Source organism: Pempheris klunzingeri, chromosome 5 (genome assembly GCF_042242105.1).
Source record: "Pempheris klunzingeri isolate RE-2024b chromosome 5, fPemKlu1.hap1, whole genome shotgun sequence".
NCBI classification, from domain to species: Eukaryota; Metazoa; Chordata; class Actinopteri; order Acropomatiformes; family Pempheridae; genus Pempheris; species Pempheris klunzingeri.
Window position 1 is genome coordinate 16,827,569 of NC_092016.1, and position 20,016 is coordinate 16,847,584.

The following is a 20,016-nucleotide window of genomic DNA, read 5'->3' on the forward strand; positions in this document are numbered from 1 at the left end:
AATATTTTATTATAAGATAAAGACACTCAGATGAAGGTGGGAGAGCAGCACTCTTGCAGAGGTTAATAAAAAACCGCGACGCACGTGTTTGAGCACACAGCTGGGCCGGTGCCATGGTTACTGACAACGCAGCTTTGAATGGCTGGAGGTGCATGAATAGGTTATCCTGCTCTGCTCCGGACAACAACAGGGAGCGACAGCGGCGCACCTTGAATATTTGAAATGGGTCCCATGTTTATGCTCTGTGTTTACTTCACATGAACATGATTCCACTTTATATCATCATGGGTGCTATGATCTTATGGAGAAATAAGCAACTTCACAGCTGCATTTAAAAAACCTGCAGTATTTTAAAAAGTGATAGAGGAACATTTAGGACCCTCCAAACTGTAAATGTGATATTTCTGTCTGGCTGCGTTTCACATGTTAGTCTATGTGGCCACTTACCAGCCCACGTGCACAATAAGAGATGCTATATGAGACGTGAAGTTTAGCAGGCACATTATGTTAAATTCTCATGTGGATCAGCACGTCCCTCTCCACGCATGTGCGCCCTTTCATGCGCTATATTTTGCGCGTGATTCACGTTCCAGCAACTGGGTCGAAAGTGTTTGGACTACATCGCTATAGGAGCAGCAGAGATAGCCGCTACAACACACAGAGGTCTAATTACCGGACTTTGTGCTGGTGCAGGCTACACGTGAGTCGGAAGCTGTTCCCTACCGGAGGCGCGCGTGCGCTCTAACCACGGCACCGACGGCTTTGCGAAGTGGCAGCTCAGGGAACTATAGACATCAGTCTGAAGCGCAGCTCCAGTGGAGCACACGCACTGTGCATCATCTCCCTCAGCCGTCAGTCCGTGGGTCGTGGAATAACAAACATCCCCCTAAAGAAGCTCGGGAGCGGGTGAGCAGCAGCAGAGAAGTGATGGATGAAAGAATACCGCATTTACAGGACAGGCAGTTCATGGAGCACGCAGATTTCCTGGGGTGAGTGTAGCTTTTGGCAAACTCTGTCAAACTATGCCTAATAAACTGTTATGACAGCCTGGTGAATAATCGGACGCTCTCCTCTTTACTCCAGGGTGGATTACCCCTCTCTCTACATGTGCAAATCCAAAAGAGGAATAAAACGAGAGGATGGTGGGAAGGTGCGCGCGGTTTCTTAGACTAAGGAATTCTAAATATTTAGTTTGGTGTTTTCAATAATCAGCATTTGTGCATTCATGAAACTTTTGTATATGTGTGTGCTTTGCCACGACAAACGTTTGTATTTTTTTTTTTCTTTACCAGCAGGACGCGTATAAGTTACCACACCGGTTGATAGAGAAGAAGAGGAGAGACAGAATCAACGAATGTATCGGCCAGCTCAAAGATTTGTTACCCGAACATCTGAAGCTCTCGGTGAGATCACGGCTCTGCAAAAAGTTTTTACGTGCTCAGCGAACCTGCTTTTATGTGACAAGAGATCTCACGGCTGAACCTCTGTTTCTCTCCATAGACGCTGGGGCATTTGGAGAAAGCGGTTGTCCTGGAGTTAACGCTGAAACATTTAAACGCGCTGACTGCTGTCACTGAGCAGCAACACCAAAAGATTATTTCTTTGCAGAATGGTAAGATGAACGTCTTAACGGATGCATTTCTAGCGATAAACTGTGCTAGATAGAGAAGTGTGTGTTTATAAAAGGAGAAAATGTACATGAATAGAACACAACGTGTGGAGAGATAATGCGCATTTTGAGAGCGCCCCGGCAGAATAGTAAAACGTGCTGTTGAAACGCGTCTTCTTGCCCTTTGCTTATGATGTGCTTCACCTCACAGAGGAATGCTCTGTTTGGACTGCATGTTTCGCAGGGGACCGGTCGATGAAACCCTCCATTCACGCAGATCTGGACGCGTTCCACTCCGGGTTCCAGGCCTGTGCCAAAGAGGTCCTGCAGTACCTGAGTCAGTTTGAGAACTGGACGACACGAGAGCAGAGGTGCGCGCAGCTCATCAACCACCTTCACAAGGTGCTGGCGCAGTTCCAGTCCGGCGCGCCGCCGCTCCAGCACCAGCTACCCGGCGGGGACGCACAGGACGGGCAGAAAGCCGACAGCCAAACCAACTGTGTCCCGGTCATCCAGAGGACCCAAGGCGGGGAGCTTAACGAGAATGACACAGACACGGACAGTGGATACGGGGGAGAGGCGGAGAAGAGCGATGGCAAAGAGAAAGAATGTGAGCGCAATAAGGCGCAAGGACACAAGGCGGTGAAGATCAAGCAAGAGTTTGGAGATGATCGCGCCGCCAAAAAACCAAAGATGAACTGGCCTGGGAACGGGTTTGGCGGCACAGACCCCACCAGGCCCGATCTGGCGTTTATGAACTCTCTGATGGGAATAAGCAGTGTGGGACAGCAGACGCCTATTTGCATGCCTTTCTACTTCATCAACCCCTCGGCCGCGGCGTCTTATATGCCTTTTTTCGACAAAAGCAACATTGAGAAGTACATGTACCCCGCGGCGGCCGCTCTTGCGTCACCTTTCCCCTGGCTTTACCCTGCGCACGCGTCCGCGGCGGCGGCCGCTGCTGCAGCCGCCGCTTTCCCGGGCTTGTCTGCGCACTTTGGAGCCTCCTCTCAGTCCAACGACTCCCACAGTCCAGACAGCGACGAGTCACACGAGGCCGAGGCCGGCTCACCTGAGGAACGCGAGGAAAGTCCCGCGAGTGACGACGGGGAGGGTGACGTCGCCGACACGTCCCAGGAGGGCAAGAATAGCCCACACGATCAGTTTTCTGCTTGTCAAACGAGCTAATCTGTCTGTGTTACCTGTCTGTGCACTCCACTGCTGAGGAGGCTATGTATTTCATTTTTTAAAATTAGGCTACTTTTAAAACGAGGTTTCACAGAGGAGTTTCTCATGTACAATATCTTGGCGAAACAGGGGACAGTTGTGACGGTGTGTGCCTTTTGCACTTATGCTAGATTAATCAATCTAAATGATTATCGACAATGATTGACATTAGTAGCCTACACGGCTGTGTTGTACTGGAGTTAGTTTTTTATCCTCTTTGATAAAAATATTTTGAAATGGCAGCATTGGTGCCAAAAACTTTGAGTACTACAACAGTGCGCAATATCCCAATCAGCGAGTCACTTTGGATGTATGAAGTTGCAATTGACCTCTGCCAAGGTTGTTAAGAGCCTGGCCGACTCTGACTGTAAATATTATTACCTGGAAGAGTCTGATTCATGTAAATGTGCACTAAATGGGCCTATTAAAGAAGCGCTAGCCGAAGTGTGACGCTCACAGTACCTCATCCCCAACTTCACATGCGGTTAGGCTGATTACTGTCCATCCTGAGAAGACATGAATGGTACCCCCCCCCCCCCCCTCCAAACACAAACACCATCTCCATCATTAACAACAAATCCAAAAGTCAGCCACTTCAACACTTACACATTCATAATAATAAAACTATGGGAGAGGCACTATACCTGATGCCTGACCTTATTTCTGATGATCTGAGTTTACTCTGGTTTCCTTTACTTGTTTGTTCTTGTGAGGAAAGAAAAGAAGAAAAAAAAACAATCACTGAAATCATTCAGAATAATGGAAAGAAGAAACCCTTTGTTCACAAGGGGCTGCTTGACCAGCATATTGTACATCCCCTGAATGAAGCATTTCAGCACAGAGATGCAGTGACCTCCTGTACCTCCAGGAAACATTGTAGGATAGCACCTTATAGATCTTTGATATTGAATGTACCTGTATTTTCCCAGCTGTTAAAGTTTGTATGTAGGATGATCTTTACTCTTTGAGACGTAAAGTGCACTTTTTTCTGCTTTTGCTCCCCCCTCAACGGTCACCTTATCATTTTAAAAAGCCAATCACTGTAGTTCTTTGAATCTTTTTATTGTGTTGACCTGTCTTCAAATGATGATTATAAAAAAGGATTTCATTTTGAAAGTGAGAGCAGAGGCACCACATGCTATGTGATGATTTCGCGGACTAAAGTGGTGATTAACTTTTTTTGCCCAGTTTTAGGAAACACTGCTTATTTCTAGCTTTTTCGGGGCAAAGTGACTCAAATTGTTATCAGATCTGAAAACCCTGCACCCAACTACACATCAGACTCTCCCTGATTTCTGTGTTATATGCTATAATTATGTAAAACCTTGCTTTTCAGATATTTGGCAAAGGTGGGAAAGAAGCCGTTGCTGTTTTAGGAACTTTAACTTTAACTTGGCCTGTTTTCTAAGACATTAATTCCTGCAAATGTAGTGTTGTTCAGCTTTTTTAAGTTTCACATGTGACTGAATAAACAGACGATTTTCATTGTATTTTGCATACATGACATTGCTTTTGTAGATCTCTTCAGCTGGTTTTGCCTCAAATCCGTTATCAACTGTTATATAAAGTGGCATGTGTGTCTGTAAATAGTTTTTTTTTTTGTGAATATACCATAAAGTATACATGTCTATGTCAATGTTGTAGAAGTCTATGGTTTTTTTTTAAAGATTTAACTGAGCAACTGTTGCACATTTCGTTAATGCTTTACACATATGCTGTTATAAATTATTGCTGATGAGTTGTAAAATAAATATCAAAACTAAACTCTGCTTCTTATTTGATACAACTTCTGTTCATGTTCACAGTCTCACGAATGCGGGATAACTCCAGTAAGCATGTGTTAAACAATGACACCAAGTTATGCATGAATAAGACAGATAGTTCAGAGTACTGCATTAGTAATAGGTTATAATAACTGACTAAACAATACTGGAAGTCCAGTAGATGAAATGTATTGTTTTTAGAGCTCTAATCAGCTGACAGGTCACAGCAGAGGAATGTACAGTAAGCCAAGGCTTTGAACAAATGTCATGTGATGAAAGGATGATGAAGTGAGATTACCCACGGTCCGCAAAGGCTGATGAAAAACAAGGGGCCTCCTCCCAACTTGTCAGAGCTTTAAGCAGGATCAAGTCCAGCCTGAGCTGTGGCCATTAACTGGCTCACTGCAATATCATTTTGATAATTAATCATTTCACCAGTCGTGAAATTTCAGTGTCTGACGTTGTTTTCTAGCGATCCTGGCAATAATGAAGTCCAATTAATGCCAGCTTATCCCTGTCAAGGTTCGGAAAGAATGTCTGAGTTGCCTTAAGGTGCAGCTCTTCTTCAGTACATCTGCAGTGTAGAGATGGACCAAGTACCAACAGACTCAAACTTCACTTTTTCTCTCTATGATCAAATAACGATAAGGTCCCGTCTTTATCCACCAGTTTTAGCAACTGCATCTGTGCCTTTTTATCATCAGATGCCATCCACTTATAAACCTGTCATCACTTGCATGAATATGAATGTTCTAAGTTGGAATTTCTTATCAATTCTTTCTTTTTTGGGGTTAATAAAAAAGTAGTTTTCTGTTGATTCTCTCCCAGCCATGTTTCTACCATTACTTAGTAAAGAGCTCCGTCTACTGGTGAAAAGCCCAAAAAACATTTAGCGCACATACTGTACAAAACTGTACACATTTTCTGCCATTTACACCCACAGGAAAACAGTCACAGTTAGCGGCACAAGCATCAGTTGTGACACATCGAAGTTTGTCAGATGGTTTATTGAATCATGCAATCCATGTCATATCAGCAGCCAGTTACAGCCATACATCTGTCAACATGTTGCAGTATATTAAGGCAGGAAAAAATAAAAACAGGTTATGTACAGTCGACATCTTACAGTTCTATAGAACGTATGCGATTGTAAACAGTGACCACAGCTATGTATCGTCCCAGGGTGGAAAATGCACACAAGTGGTTTCTTAAAGGGAAAATCCACCCCAATATATATATTTACACTACCATTAGTTTAAACCTAAGAACTGTAATTTTAAAACTGGTCTCTCCTTTAACTCAAAAGCAGAGAGACACATTGAAATGATGATGTTTTTGGACTTTTCTTCTGTATCACATCAACTATTTATTCCTGGGTGAACACACTGATCTACGCTGGTGACTACAGTTTACAGTATGTGTTGCATGATGAAATAAATCTGAGTACACGTGAGTGCATTTAACAGCACATAGTATTATGGTGACGATAACACAGTAGCACTATTGATAATGTTCTTTCTATTGACATTTCTACAAAATACTGACAGATAAAACATAATTATCGTTTCCTCTTTGTTGCTGTGCTATTTCCATTTGTCTCTGTGCAGCAGTGTGGCACTAATACATCTAGGGACAGTGATCTGCCATCACTGCTTCAATGTCTCTACTAAAGCTTCACTGTACATTATTTTAATACATCAACTGTGGAATGGATATAAGGCACTTTGATGTGTTTAGCAGCTGAACTACAACCTAAGAGGGGCTTCATACCTTGGCTAGTCTGACACACACACACACACACACACTCTCACTCTCATACAAACTGTTGCTGTAGCTATTAATTGTATTATCACATGCCACCGTTTTATGACTCAACTAATTGGTTTACTGTACTGTGGGTGCTCTGCACATCCAGATATGGCTATATTAACATCACAATCATGCAACAAGACCTGCTGATCTTTGGCCACCGATCCTTGCAGAAAAACAAGCATAATACATTTGGCAAAAATATACTGTGTAGTAATCTTAACAACAAAAAGTAATCTTAAAAGGATAATTAACACTGTTTCTTAATGCCTGCAAATTACTGCAGGAATGAGGGCACTCAGTTTTGTAACTGAATGCATCGTTTTGTAATAAAATATAATAATTCACTAAGTAAAGCTGAAAAGTAAGAAAACATTTACAGTAAGCCATCATTTTGGTACATACAGACAGCAACATTCTTCAGTAACAAAACTATTAACCATTTGTGCATAGTTTTAACATGAACAGACAGTTACAGGAATAAATTCTGATATGCAACATGATAGACTCCAGACAGTTTTACAATAGACACAAGTGGATCCTTCATTACTTCTCTAAGAACCAATCATATGCTGGGTAAAATGTATTCACTGCAGAAATTACATATGACTTTAGAGATATACTTCATAAATTCACATACCAAGATTCTCAAGAATACTGTTCGAAAGGCAATCGTTTTGAATCATGATGCTAGTGAGAAAACAATACAAATCATTCAGCAGGTACTAAAGTGAGAGTAAAAGTACATTAAGTGGATATGTTTATAAAGGAAGTCTACAACAGCCTGATGTTTAAGAATGTTTATTATGTCCACAGACTGTCCACCATGACACATGGTGCTGCTGATGTGTTTTCTTCATGCCGTAGCTTTTAATCATCTTTCCTTCCCTCCAAGTGCTCCATGACTTCCATTTTAAGTTCCACATTGTTCCTTCACTATTTGAGTCTTCACACTCAAGGTTGCCCTCATGTAATTGAGACAACAGTGCATAGTAGTGTGCTACTGAGGTATCCTGTACAAAGATATCCACTTACAGATGTGTTCTGGGGTGAAATGGGCCCTGGAGGGGGAGCATGCCGAGCTCCCTCCCAGCGCAACTATCTCACACATAAATTCCCTCTGGGTTCAGGCCAGAAGTGTGAGGGCTGTGGAGGACCCGGAGGTGACTGGACATTGTGTGGGATGACACGGGACGCTTCAAGGAGCCAGTCAGGGGAACTAAATCTGAGAATGAAAACACATAAAAAAAAATTAGAAACATAATCTGAATAAAAGGGTCTTCCGAAGGTTTGGTGCTGGAACTACATGGTAAGATTTTCATCCAAATGTTTGCATCATTGATTTTTAAATAAATTATTTAAAATTTAAAATAAATACTAATAAATTAACTGATAAAAATAGAAAAATGAAAAAATACAGAGCCTGCATTGTGCAATACGATAGCTCTGCTATGATGCCACCAGGGGGCAGTACTGAGCCATGCTGAGAATCTGCCTATGCAGTGAATTTTATGGCCAGGCACAAAAGCACTTGCTGATTTAACACGCATGATCTGGAAAGTCACTAGAAGGACATGAACACTCAAGTCATTACTTTTTATTGTTGGCAGTCATCAGCATTAAGTTTAATAAAGAGACCTGCTGCTCTAAATGATGCAACGATGAAGTACATGAAATGCAATCAGAACAATATCTGGGATCGGATGTTTCTCCATGTTTCACAAAACCATGGAGTTCAGTTAGGAGAGGACTGGGCTGAACTTTGTTTTCTCAAATTCAAGTCAAACACTTGATATAGATTTTTTTTACAGTGACCATCAGTTCAAGTCAGGGACATGTGAAATACTACAGTAAATTATACATAGGTGTACTTGGTAATGGAGATTTTAATTTGTTAAACTTGCTCATGTTTGTACATTTGGATTTGTGCACTCGTTTCTGTGCTTGCAGGCTCATCTTTTATGTTTGACCTTAAACTTGTTCCTCAATATCAGTCTTAATTACTTTATGTCCCTAATAACATTGTTAGTTCTACATTACTGTAAAGTTTTTTAATAGCCAGCGGGCCAATGGCTGATGTGGATAGTCTCTATTGCATTGCGACTGCGCTCCCATAATTCAGTGCGCTTAGTTTCTGTGTCAGCTCTGTGCTCCTGGAGGGTGACAGAGCTTTGGTCCAATGAGCCCATCACAGAAACTGCTGAGCATGTGATAGAGGAACAGCGTGAAGGAAGGAGTGAGGGATAGACAGAGAAAGTGGGGTGAATGAATGACGCCAGTTTTGCCTGTATCCAGGCAGCTGTTGGCATGGAGACTACAACTGGTACAACTGCCACTGGAGAGGGTAAAAACTAAGACTGTACTCCTCACTACCCTCGCCTACTCTCCATTTTGCCTCTCTCTCTCTCTCTCTCACACTCACACACACACATACATATATTTGGACACTAAGCTGAGTCATTTTCTCTCAGCAGGCTGTCAAGACGAGGTAGAAAAATAATAAATGCCTTGATAGAACTCAATGACTTTAGTAATGAACAGGCAGACTCAAAGACAAGCTGCACTTCCATACAAATAAGTAATGTGTCTGTTGTGCAAATAGAAAACAAAGACAGCATGCACTCCGACATGAGGAGTCCCCTCTGTAATGTTTCGGACAAGGACACATTTCTTAAAAAGTTGCCCCGTTTCCACGCATCACAATGTTTGAGACAGCACGCTTCACATGTGTTTGTAATATCTCAGGTGTGTATAATTATTTTGTTAAAGCATATACAAAGGAGTCCATTCTTGATTCTGGGTGTTTGGTCACCTTTGGTGCTGTTTTTTTGCTGTTTTGAGTCTGACCAGCTCAGATCAGTTAAGACTTAAATTACCCTTATGGCACCTACATACTACGCTACATAGTGTAACCACAAGGTCAGCTCCCTATTTGTCATGTATGTCGGCAAGAGATACCTGGTCATACACATGTGACTACTGAGTGTGACTGTACTCTTGTAAACTGCAAAGGATATTTCTCAAATAAATAAAGTGTCTATAACAAAATGATATTACCTATACCCTGACTGTTGTGAATACTTTCATCCTCAGTAGGTTCAGCTGGCAGCACTGTGACCTTGGTGCCGGTCTGCTTGATGAACTGCTGCAGGTTAACCTGCCTAAGCTCCTTGGTCAGCTGCTCCAGCTCGTGCTGCATGTCCTTCAATGAAACAACATGAGAGAGAGATTCTTCAGGAGGTGACACTACACATGCAGATTATATGAGACTCACTGAAAATATTATTTTAAACCTTAGCCTTAGACTATTTTAGTTACTGTTCAACAAAATCAAAACACATCTGGTGTCTTGCACTGGCATGAACATAATCATAGCCTATTAATCCTTTTATACACCCAAATACAAAAAAAAAAGCTCTTTAACAGTGATCTAAGTGAGACACAGATTAACTACTCAAGGCTGTCACTCGTAGTCCGAACGAAAACACAGAGCCATAACTCAAGGTCACACTTATCAAATAATTGGATTTTTTCATTGTGACACATAATGTCAGAAATTGCTTCATGTTTCAATAATTGAAACACAAACCAGAAAGCGGGACAAATAAACGATTAACAAATAAAGCAGAGACACATTCTGAAAATTATGAGCATTATCTGACCAAGCATTGTTTATGATTCTTCCTAAACTGTCTGATAATGTAAAGATAACTCCATTGGTCTAACATTTCTATAAAATTGCAGAACTGATAGAAAGTTTACAGTTCGGCCAGAGATTCAGGAGTGTTATGCTAGTAGCAGCTAGTGTAGCTCGAGTAGAGCGTCCTACAGAGGTCTGGTAAGATCACTTCTTTTTAGCTCCACACCCACTGATTTCTTTTCTTGTAGTCTTTAACTGACGCTGACTCAAATGACATCACTTGAGGCAATTTATCAGATTTCATCCTGCTCCTTTAGAAGCAAAACAGTTTTAAACAACCTTTTTTCACCTATGCAGTAGCACTCCCAAGATCTGTAAACAGATTTTGATGTGAAAGACAAAACTCACTTTCCTTTAAAACTGGCAGGGATTCAGCATCACGCTGAGAGACGATTCAGGTGAACAGATGCTTAAATGCATTCTCACTGATGGATGGCCTCCCTTATCACCACATCACTCGCAGCGCTATAGGAAATTGAAATAGTACTTGAATGCATGCATATGTCTCACCTGCAGTTTCTTGCCACTTTGTCCAAGAGACCTGTCCACGGCTCTGCAGCTGCTCTCCAGCTGGACAGCCTGCCTCTCCTGGGCTTTCAGTTCTGCTTTGACCCTGATGACCTGAGCCCGAGCCTCTGCCTCACTGACCCACTGGGTCTCCTGCCGCTCCCTCTGCAGCCGCTCCTCTTCCAGGCCTGCCTCTACACCCTGATGGGACAAAGAGACAAACAATGTGGAAAAAAAGGAAAGCATCCACTGCAATATAAATACGTTACTAGTACCACTGGTAATAGTTAAACAACAAGATGAAAAATTTATTGTTTGATTCTTAGCTAGTTGTTTTTATCTTTTCCCAAAATTTCCTACTAAATTACAGCTTTGATTCCAAAAATCTCCCATACATAGCACACCTGTACCATTGCCAGCTTTTCTTCAATCTCCATTTCACAGCTTTGAAGGCGTCCTCGTAGCTCCTGCAGCCTTTCCTCCAGCTGTCTCTCACTCTCAAGCTCAATCTGCAGTTCAGTGGCCCAAAACTCCTCCTCCTCCATCTCCACATCATTCTTCCTCAGATGCTTCTCCAGCCTCAGGATCTCCTCTATCAGCCCTCCTCCTCCACCTGGCTCCCCAATGCATCCTCCACCTCGCCCCCCTCGCCCATCAGCCCAGACCTGGAGCTCAGCCTCGTAGGACTCCAGCTTTTTCTCCAGCACATTGAGAGTCTCTCTCTGTAGACCTACCAGTCGGACTAAATCTTCCATGCGACAGGCCCACAGGCCAGGTGATGCAGTCCCCATGGCTGGTCCTGCATGATGGTGATTTCCACTGTTTCCCAGGAGGAGTCTTCGTTTAGCATCAGCCTCGCCGATTCTGCCTCCACTGAGGATCTCTCTGAGGCCTCTGGGTGCACCAGTGAATGTGAGAGATTTGCGGCGCGGTTCACGGCGACGGAGGGAGCGGTCGTTGGGATGGCGAAGCTTTGCTAAGGGAGGGAGGCTCTGTCGATGTAGCCCACGTTCAGGCCCCCTCAGGGGGGGTCCTTCTGAGGGAGGTCGTTCAGTCAGGGAGGGGCCTGTGCGATGCAGGATGAGCTGCACATCACCGGCATACTGACCCCAGGTGTTCAGAGAAGCCACAGGGCTCTCATGAGGGGCGAGGTGACGCTCAGTGTCCCGCCATTTTTCTACTAGAGTGTATCTCCCAGTGCGACCTGTAAACAACACACAGAACAAGCTCATAAAAAAATTACTTGTAACAGATTCTTATGCTGACTGTTATTTAAAGCTGCTTCAAGCAATTTTGACCACTAACAAGAAGAAATACTCCAAAATAAACTCCTAGAAAGGCAGCCATTGCATAATATCAACTTATGAAACTGTTGAGATAACATGTTAGCAAACAACCATCTTTTTACACATTTAGCTGATATGGAGCAACATTATCATCCTGTTGGAGCCACACTTCTGTCCACCTAACTACCCAATATAATACAGATTTAAACCAGCTTGTCTAAGTGTGGTCTCTAAAAAACATCTCACAGTGGTTTCGTAATGTCATTTAAAGAAAACACTGGTAGTAATGTGTAGACAGAAATACTTGTAAAATGCAAAAGAAAAGTACTAAATCAATATTGATGTCTGATCACTTATCGTGGTGTATATGTTTTTAATAGAAAAAAGGCAGAGGAGGGGGCTCTGAAGTGCTGCTTTCTCAGTTTGGCAGGAGACTGAAGGATGAGTCAGACTTTCCCTCCTCCTACCCTGCGCTTTGTGGGAAGTGATGTCAATACAGTCTGTGCAAGTGCCCCCGTTCCTGAAGGAGCCATATGGGAAAGATGGGTGTGCTTGGATCCAAGAAAGTACCAATAAAGCCTCTGACTATGACCCACTGTATCTCAGCAGGAGATTAACATGCAGGCAGAAGATTCATATACTTATTTATTTCATAAGGACTTCTTTTCAAGTAACAAAAGGCAATTTTGATATTCTACAGTTTACAGATGTAGGCTGACAAAACAATTGATGACAAGGCTTCAAAATATCAAAGTGTGAAGAAAACTGTAAACCAGAATACAATGAAAGTGAATACTGTGTTAACTAATGAAGAACATGTGTTGTATCACATGGGAGAGAGACGTTTTTAGATTGGCAGTCTGTGCTCTTGAACAAACGACTTTAAGATGGAGGTAAAGCTAATTATAATACAATCAGATCATCCTGTAACTAACATGAAGGAGGTTTTGTCCGCGCTGGCAGGGCAACACATGGAGTGTTAGTTAGATTGTCTCCACCCTTTGCACTCAATGATTGTGATGTGGTGAAGCAGTTCAAAAAAACTGAAATAACTAAATGACAAAAGTGGCTTTGGATTAGAAATTCAACGATGGCAGACGTGGAAATTTCAATTAAAGTCCCCTGTGAAATCAAAACACCATAATGCCATCTAATATCAGTGGTGTACCAAAATCACACAATCAGTGGGTCCACATGTACTCAACATTGCGTGCCAACAAGAAAAATTGCATAATACATCTTTCTGGATCCACAAAAGCTACTGTATTCATATATGTGACAAAAGAAACTAATAAAATAGTGACTACACTATTGAATTCCAAAAGGTCTGTATGTCAGGTGTGCTTCAGTGTGAGGTTTTATGGAAGAAAAGTATCTACCTATGGCTTGTGCCAGAGCAATCACCACTTCCTGGCAGGTCGTTGCCTCAGTGACCCCACAGACGACCCTCTGGACTCCATCCACCCAGACCTTTAGCTCCATGTTGGGTCAGAAACGAGGGGGCCGGTAGTGGTGTGTGGGCCCCGGCATTATTGAAGGCTCCAGTGGTGCAGGGCAGCTTAGGCCGCTCTGGCTGCTTCACTGGGGAGGAAACACGAGGGGAAACAGGAAACAGTTAGTCAGGATGTGCTCAAGTCCATGGTTATGACACTCAGTCACTCAGTTAAAGGATAAAGTCTTACGACACAAAGAGACGCAAACAGTTCTACCCGCGATAATGTCTACTAATACAAGTACTCAAATAAGCACAAAATACAAGGTAAAGTCAGGCAATTTCAGCAGCAGCTTATGTAAAAAGGACAGAATGGACTTCCTACAGCCAGGCATGCCAAGACCAGCTGGCGCATAACGCTGTTTCGTTCCTCTCTATGAATAGGTGCATGTCTGTTGGGGGTGCAGGAAAAGTCTGCCAGCAGACATTCCCAAGTCTCAGTTCCTGCTTTTGTACAGAGAATTACATGGAAGCTGTGAAGAGAGAGCAGGAAGACTCACTCGAGGGGACAGGAACAGAGAGTGAAACAGAGAGGGGATAAAAATGTAATAATGAAAAAAGGAAAACGTGGAGAAAAAATTTGAGAAAGAATTACAGAATAACACAAAAAAGTAGAGTGGGGTTTTGTTTTGATGTCACAGTCATTTCCATTTTTCTGTAACACATGCAACATAGTTATGGCCTGCATACTGCTGGGATAGGGTCCATTATTCCATACTGAACCATCAGAACAGTCAATAAAATATTAAAACAATAAAATATTTCAGATGGACTGTCTTCATCAGTGTGCTTTGATATAATAGCTACTGACTGACTGCTGATGCACTTTAAATTCTCAAAAAAATCTGCTATGCAGATGTGCAAATGTAAACTGGTTACTCACATTATCAGATTTACTAAGCACACATTTAAAATGTGAATAGTAGCTACAACATAACGCAGTGAAGGAAATACTCATCTAAAGGGACGTATCCTTCAAAATGTTCTTCAAGGACAGAGTACTGGGAGAGAATGAATGGCATCTCCCCAGATCTGTATCACTCTCCATGGATCTAACCTTCACTCCATCTACACTACTGAGTCAAAAGGTCCTTTTGTTTGCCAACCCCCCACTAATTACACCTCCCCCTGCCCACATATTCCCTACACACACTCACAAAGTCATCCACACCAGCCTGTCCTATCCAACACCAATTGCTTTTCTAAGTATGGTAAAGACATTAGGCAGGGCTATAAGGTAACATTTGTAGAGTTAGACAGACAGATGGAGCTGCAACTCATGACTTTCATTGTTGTTTATTCTTTCTTTTATTTTCAGTTGATTGATTATTTGCTTTATAATATACCCTTCAGAAGTTCCTACAACCCGAGTTGACATCTTCAAATTGCTTGTTTTACCTGACCAACAGTCTAAACCCCCCAAAAGACACAAAAAACTTACACAAAACAGAGAAGAGAAATGTTTGGCCTTTATGTTTGATAAATGACCTAAAGGATTATTAGGGTGTTCCATTTTTTAAATTTGCAGTTCATTACCAATGTAATGTAATGCAATGTAATTGACAAATGATTTTAACTCTACAAACAAACACAACAAAACCTCAGGCAGTTAACAGAGATTTAGGGACTCAGATTAAAGTGATCGTTAAGTGCACAAATGCACTGTGTATGTATCTAATTTTGTATTAATCCAATACGTACAGTCAGTGCAGCTGTATGTACGTGAGTGCCACTTGTCTGTGGCCTGGCTCTTGATCACTCTATTCTTGGCGTATTCACAGCTGGTTGGAAAGTGCTATTGTCCTTCATTCAGTCTGCCCTTAAATGGCATTAAGGGCTGAAGGACGGAGAAGAAAAGGAAAATAGTCACACACAAGCTGTGAGATTTTTCTGCGGTGACCCAAAATACAGTCACTGTGTAGTTTAACCCTTTTTCCAGGGGGATGTGGAAACAGTAATAGGGGCTGAGTAGGTCTTGATGCAAAGCAGGCATGGTGGATCAGCCAGGGAGAAGGTTTGGATACCCTGGTGGGGGAAGGGGAAAGTGCCTAAAAAATACAACCTATAACAACACTGAGTCAGAGGGATTTACTGAGACCACTGCATGGAACACTGTGCATTGCATTGACAATAACAAAACACGAGCTCAAAAAACAAAACAAGCAATTGTTCAAATAAAACAGAATATTTCATGTGCAACAAAACAAACCTTGCACAATCTTGCACAAGTTCAACAAGACACAGGGGGGGATTTATAAATGTCACTTGCTCTGGTCCAGGCATGAAACATTTTTATTCATTAACATTAACTCAGAAAACCCAACTGATGATACAGGCACAGTGGTATGGGGCACAGTGCCATCCTGAGCTCTGCAAGCTCTATTCCTCTGGCCTGTCGAAGCCACGGCCTGGGGAGATGCCCACTCCCTGATTTGTGCAGCTCATCTCATGCCAGAGAGGCATTTCATGAGACAGAGGACGGCTTAAATTCCTGTGAATTCTATCTAAGCTCAGTTGAGAGATGATCAACTGCAGCAAAACATCCAGATCCTCGTGGCTCCGGAGCACGTTTGTTTCAGCCTCATTTTGGTTCAGCAGTGTTGACTCGAGATGCATTTCTCTCAGAGCAGTGAGGTGTGTGAGCAGCACTGAGCAGCCCTCCCACCCGGCTGCTGATGACAATTCTCCAGACCTACAGGAGCACACCGAGCTGGCAGGAAAAAGGCTTCAACTGGCTGCTGGTGTAAACAACCTTCCATATGCTCCTGTGGGTTTTTCAGCACGACCAAAACACTGTATCATACATCATGAAGAAATACGGTAGGGGTTTTTACCGTAGGAGCTTAAATATGGCACTGCTTTTTGGGGGATTTACAGTCCGTCAAGCATCTTGAACTGGCCTGAGCATTGTGCAGTTTACTGAACAAGGGGGTATTTGAGGAAAACAAAATGCGGCATTCACTACATTAAAACAGAATCGAGACTGAGCTTGAGTCAGGGGAAAGCCTGGAGGGCGGAAACTGAACCAAGCTGAGAGAAATGATCTCTCAGGAAAACACCAGTGTTCCACAAGTAGATGCTGAGTAGATGCTGTTACACCCTGGTTCCTCTCCAAATTTGCTGACCATTGTTCACTAAGTTGGAAAACAATGAACCCATTTCATGAAGCACATGGGCATTGTAAGTTTGAAGGAATTTTTATATCCAAGTAGGCAATTAAAACAAGTAATCTATTTATTATAGAAGGTTTCTGACATGCGCAAAACTCCCCCACGCTGCTGTTGATTTAAGACAATGGGATAGTTCTTACAGGCTGAAGCGACAGCAGTCTGTTCTAGTACTTAAACCTCCTTGCCTATTGCTAACCAAACTTTAATTCAAACTGCAATCCCTGTAGAGCAACATGTAATTACTAGCAATTTATACTGTGCTGTAATTGGTAACAGATCTGTTGTGAAATAGACCTCTGTGAGCAGACGCTGGTTTATTGTGGAGGCGTTGGTAGTGACTCGTTTAGAGCTAACTGGAGAAATCTCTTTCCTCGTGTTCAGCTTCTCCAGATAGACATCAAGTATAATCCTTGGGCCTAAAACACATTGGCTTGGCAACTGTACAACATTAAAGTAAGACATGGTGACAAGATGGGTCCCCTGTGGTTTAAAGCTAAGGGTCTTGCAGTGGGAACCAGATAAAGACTTTCCTTATCCTCAGTACGCCAGCTTGGTGGATATACAATAGGCTCTGTAAATGTAAACGTTACAGAGCAAAGACTGTTGCCAGAGACAGGCCTTGATCCTGCAGAGTGGAAACTGATAACATCCAGGGTATGCACTCCTGGGCTGCAAGCATGCAATGGGCCATGACTTCAAGGGACAAGACAGCTATGTGCTGGTCTGCTCTGTGATCTTGACGGGGATGCAACAGGCAACTGCATCCAATCTAAGGTACGTTTAAACTGGATAATCATTAGCACAAACATGTGTTTGCAACATCTTAATAACTGCACAGTGAAATGTGCAATATGATGTAACTGAAAAACAAAAAAGACGAATAACATGTGCGATGGCTTTGTCTTCCTTCCTGAAAAGTCCAAAACCCTCTGCTGGGTACAATGCCATCATCCTCTCAGTTGATTTTGTGTCTCTGCTGCATTATTCTCAACACAATGACAAGACCTAATGCCTGCAATAGAAAACTGTTGATTAATAAGCAATTAAAGGTCACACTGTATCACCACTTAATCAGAGGCTAAAAGACAGTTGTAAACTTTCCTTGCAGAAGACAATGCATTTTCTTCTTCTTCTTTTTTTTGTGTAAAGCTTTTTGAAACAGCCCAAATACCTAAAGCTCCGCAGTTACCCAAAAATATACACAAGGAACATCATTATACAAAAGTAACAAGCAATGTGCAGCACTCCCTCACAGTTTTACTTCTAACTCCAAATTGTCGCTCTGAAGCACCAGTCTGAAGATTGGGGTATTTGGGATTAAACCCACATCCAGTCACGGTACAAACAACACCCGCAGCCCCTGAGAGCTCTTCAGTGGCCCCTACCCTGGAGCAAGCCTGCCTTTTTCTCTCTGCCTGGCTGATATTAAACTATTAGGCGCTGGAGCAGCCTCCCCCCCATTTGGGAGGTCAGCGCTGGCAGGATCTTGAACATCTGGACGGCACGTTCAGCCAGCAATAATGCCGCCTTTGTTCCCTTGCCATATTCACTGCTCACTAGGCAGCTTTGAAGAGCCAGCAGGGCAGGCAGCAGGCTCCTGCACCGGGGCAGCAGCACAGCGGGGCAACAAGAGGCCTCTGGCCAAGGTTTACATGTTACAGCGGTTTGTAAAACATCATCTGGTGCTGAATGATTCTTGTATGTACGCATTTAGAGAACTGAAATAGTTTTACAGCAGCAGCTGAAATGGCAGCCACACACGAAAAGTGGCAAAACTTATTTATTTTTGCTGTCTGTAGGTAGTTCTTTGCAGCCTGGTCTTCATGGTGCTGTGGCACAGTAAATACAGCAAAGGCCACTGAATTACATGACTCTATTTCCAGACTAAAGCAGCTCTTAAACATCACAAAGCATAACACTAGGAGACATAAATCCTTGACTGAGTGCAACAGCTCCACAGGTTGGTTCTGCTACACCTGGTGTATATCTGTAAGTAGAGTGGGGCACTAGGGCTTAAGGTAGAATGAACTGGAAGTGACTTTATATTGAGATTCTGTTGTTATTACTGATTTTTAACGACTTGTGACAACATGAGAGAGAGTATAATCATGCAAGATGCTGAACATGATGAGAGAGAATAGTATGAAAAAGGACAAAGCAACATTTGTGAGTGAACGCTCTGCAAAACATCCAGGGCCTGCAAAGATACTAAAGTCGCAATCATCCGAGGACACCTGAAAATGCTTTTAACTGAACTTAATTCTCAAACGAACACATGCAAACACAGTTTAGGGGTGGATTAGCTGGATATTTCGGCACTACACACCCTGACAGACGTATCAAATCAGTACCTTATGGCAGTGCAGTGCACCTCTACCTCATATTGTTGCTGTCGAGTGGGACGAGGCTGGAGAAATGGCGATAATAATGGGCTGTAGTGGGCTCACAGAGTAGCCCAACTATTCTACTACAGAAATGTTTCCGCTATCTCAGCCTCACAACTACAGCACCGCCTGCTATTCTTAGGTCTGTGAAATGGTCTTACCTCTGAGGTGCAAACGGGATTCAGCTCAGTGCTTCTCTATCCGAAGTGAAGTTCGGGGTGAAAACACAGGTAGAGGCGTGAATTCCGCAAAATGCGTCCTTCTTACACCATTGCCCAGTAAATCACTTCCAACCAAACTGCGACAAAGTAACGTTTGGCTGCTGGACGCAAAAAAACTAAACAAAAGGCTACAGACGTCCTCAAAAACACATTATTGACGTTTCGGTCGTCCGTCCCAAAGTTTGTGCCTGCCCTCTCTGTGCGCCAGTCTGCTGCGGTCTCACCAATAAGCTGCGGAAAAAGCCCCTCTCCCCGTTTCATTAGGCTACTCCTGCTGGTGGATACATCGCATTGGAACTGGGACACCGCAAGGCATTGTGGACTGTTTAAAGCTGCAATACACTGCGAGGGGGCGGGGGGCGATCAGGAGCCAACTTTTACAAACACACACACACACACACACACACACACACACACACACACACACACACACACACACACACACACACACTCAGGACATCTGAGCAACAGAGTGAGAGCACACAGACTGTTATTTAGATAAGATACTGACACTGCTCCATGTACAATACTTGGTCAGCAGTGGCTGTGTGAGAGCGAGGCCGGCTCAGTCCTTTTTATTACACCAGGAAGTTGAGACATTTGAATAGAAATGTATCTTAGGTGAGTCTTTTTGGCAGATGTAGTGAAAGTCATTCATGATCTGTTTTTTTTAGACTTAAGAAAGTTGTGCATCGCATTCATTCAAAAACTACTGCAGAATATCAGCCTTGAATTTACTCTGCTGAATATGGAAATGTACTAATATCACGTCATACAATTGCAACACAAGAAGATATGAGTAAAATGGCAATAATACCATGCAGATGAAACAGTGTGACATATTTCAC

At 42.9% G+C, this 20,016-nt stretch overlaps 2 protein-coding genes across 5 annotated transcripts; one reads left to right on the plus strand and one right to left on the minus strand.

Annotated features, from left to right (window-relative positions):
• Positions 1-717: 717 nt before the first annotated feature.
• bhlhe41 (basic helix-loop-helix family, member e41) lies at positions 718-4,600 on the plus strand. 2 transcript variants are annotated; one of them, XM_070831078.1, is made up of 5 exons: positions 718-989; positions 1,084-1,150; positions 1,293-1,403; positions 1,501-1,612; positions 1,854-4,600. In XM_070831078.1, the coding sequence occupies exons 1-5, from the start codon at positions 928-930 to the stop codon at positions 2,795-2,797; spliced, it is 1,296 nt and encodes a 431-aa protein (XP_070687179.1). In that variant the 5' UTR covers positions 718-927; the 3' UTR covers positions 2,798-4,600. The 2 variants fall into 2 exon arrangements, with proteins under 2 accessions (XP_070687179.1, XP_070687177.1); XM_070831076.1 differs by having other exon boundaries at positions 812-989; positions 1,296-1,403.
• Positions 4,601-5,590: 990 nt separating this feature from the next.
• On the minus strand, positions 5,591-19,445 carry LOC139201907 (ras association domain-containing protein 8). 3 transcript variants are annotated; one of them, XM_070831352.1, is made up of 6 exons: positions 19,109-19,445; positions 13,281-13,482; positions 11,026-11,819; positions 10,619-10,816; positions 9,466-9,610; positions 5,591-7,633 (listed from the first exon to the last, which is right to left on the minus strand). In XM_070831352.1, exons 2-6 carry the CDS (start codon positions 13,381-13,383, stop codon positions 7,512-7,514), a joined length of 1,362 nt encoding a protein of 453 aa, XP_070687453.1. In that variant the 5' UTR covers positions 13,384-13,482; positions 19,109-19,445; the 3' UTR covers positions 5,591-7,511. The 3 variants fall into 3 exon arrangements, with proteins under 3 accessions (XP_070687453.1, XP_070687452.1, XP_070687451.1); XM_070831351.1 differs by having other exon boundaries at positions 9,472-9,610; positions 11,020-11,819; XM_070831350.1 differs by having other exon boundaries at positions 11,020-11,819.
• Positions 19,446-20,016: the final 571 nt, after the last annotated feature.

Excerpts from the sequence above, each read along its gene's own strand:
- bhlhe41 (XM_070831078.1), top strand. The coding sequence starts at position 928 with ATGGATGAAAGAATACCGCATTTACAGGACAGGCAGTTCATGGAGCAC. Across the intron at positions 990-1,083 it reads GAGCACGCAGATTTCCTGGG|GGTGGATTACCCCTCTCTCT; the intron begins GTGAGTGTAGCT and ends TCTTTACTCCAG. Across the intron at positions 1,613-1,853 it reads GATTATTTCTTTGCAGAATG|GGGACCGGTCGATGAAACCC; the intron begins GTAAGATGAACG and ends CATGTTTCGCAG.
- LOC139201907 (XM_070831350.1), bottom strand. The coding sequence starts at position 13,383 with ATGGAGCTAAAGGTCTGGGTGGATGGAGTCCAGAGGGTCGTCTGTGGG. Across the intron at positions 10,817-11,019 it reads AAAAGCTGGCAATGGTACAG|GGTGTAGAGGCAGGCCTGGA; the intron begins GTGTGCTATGTA and ends TTGTCCCATCAG. Across the intron at positions 7,634-9,465 it reads TCACAACAGTCAGGGTATAG|ATTTAGTTCCCCTGACTGGC; the intron begins GTAATATCATTT and ends TTTCATTCTCAG.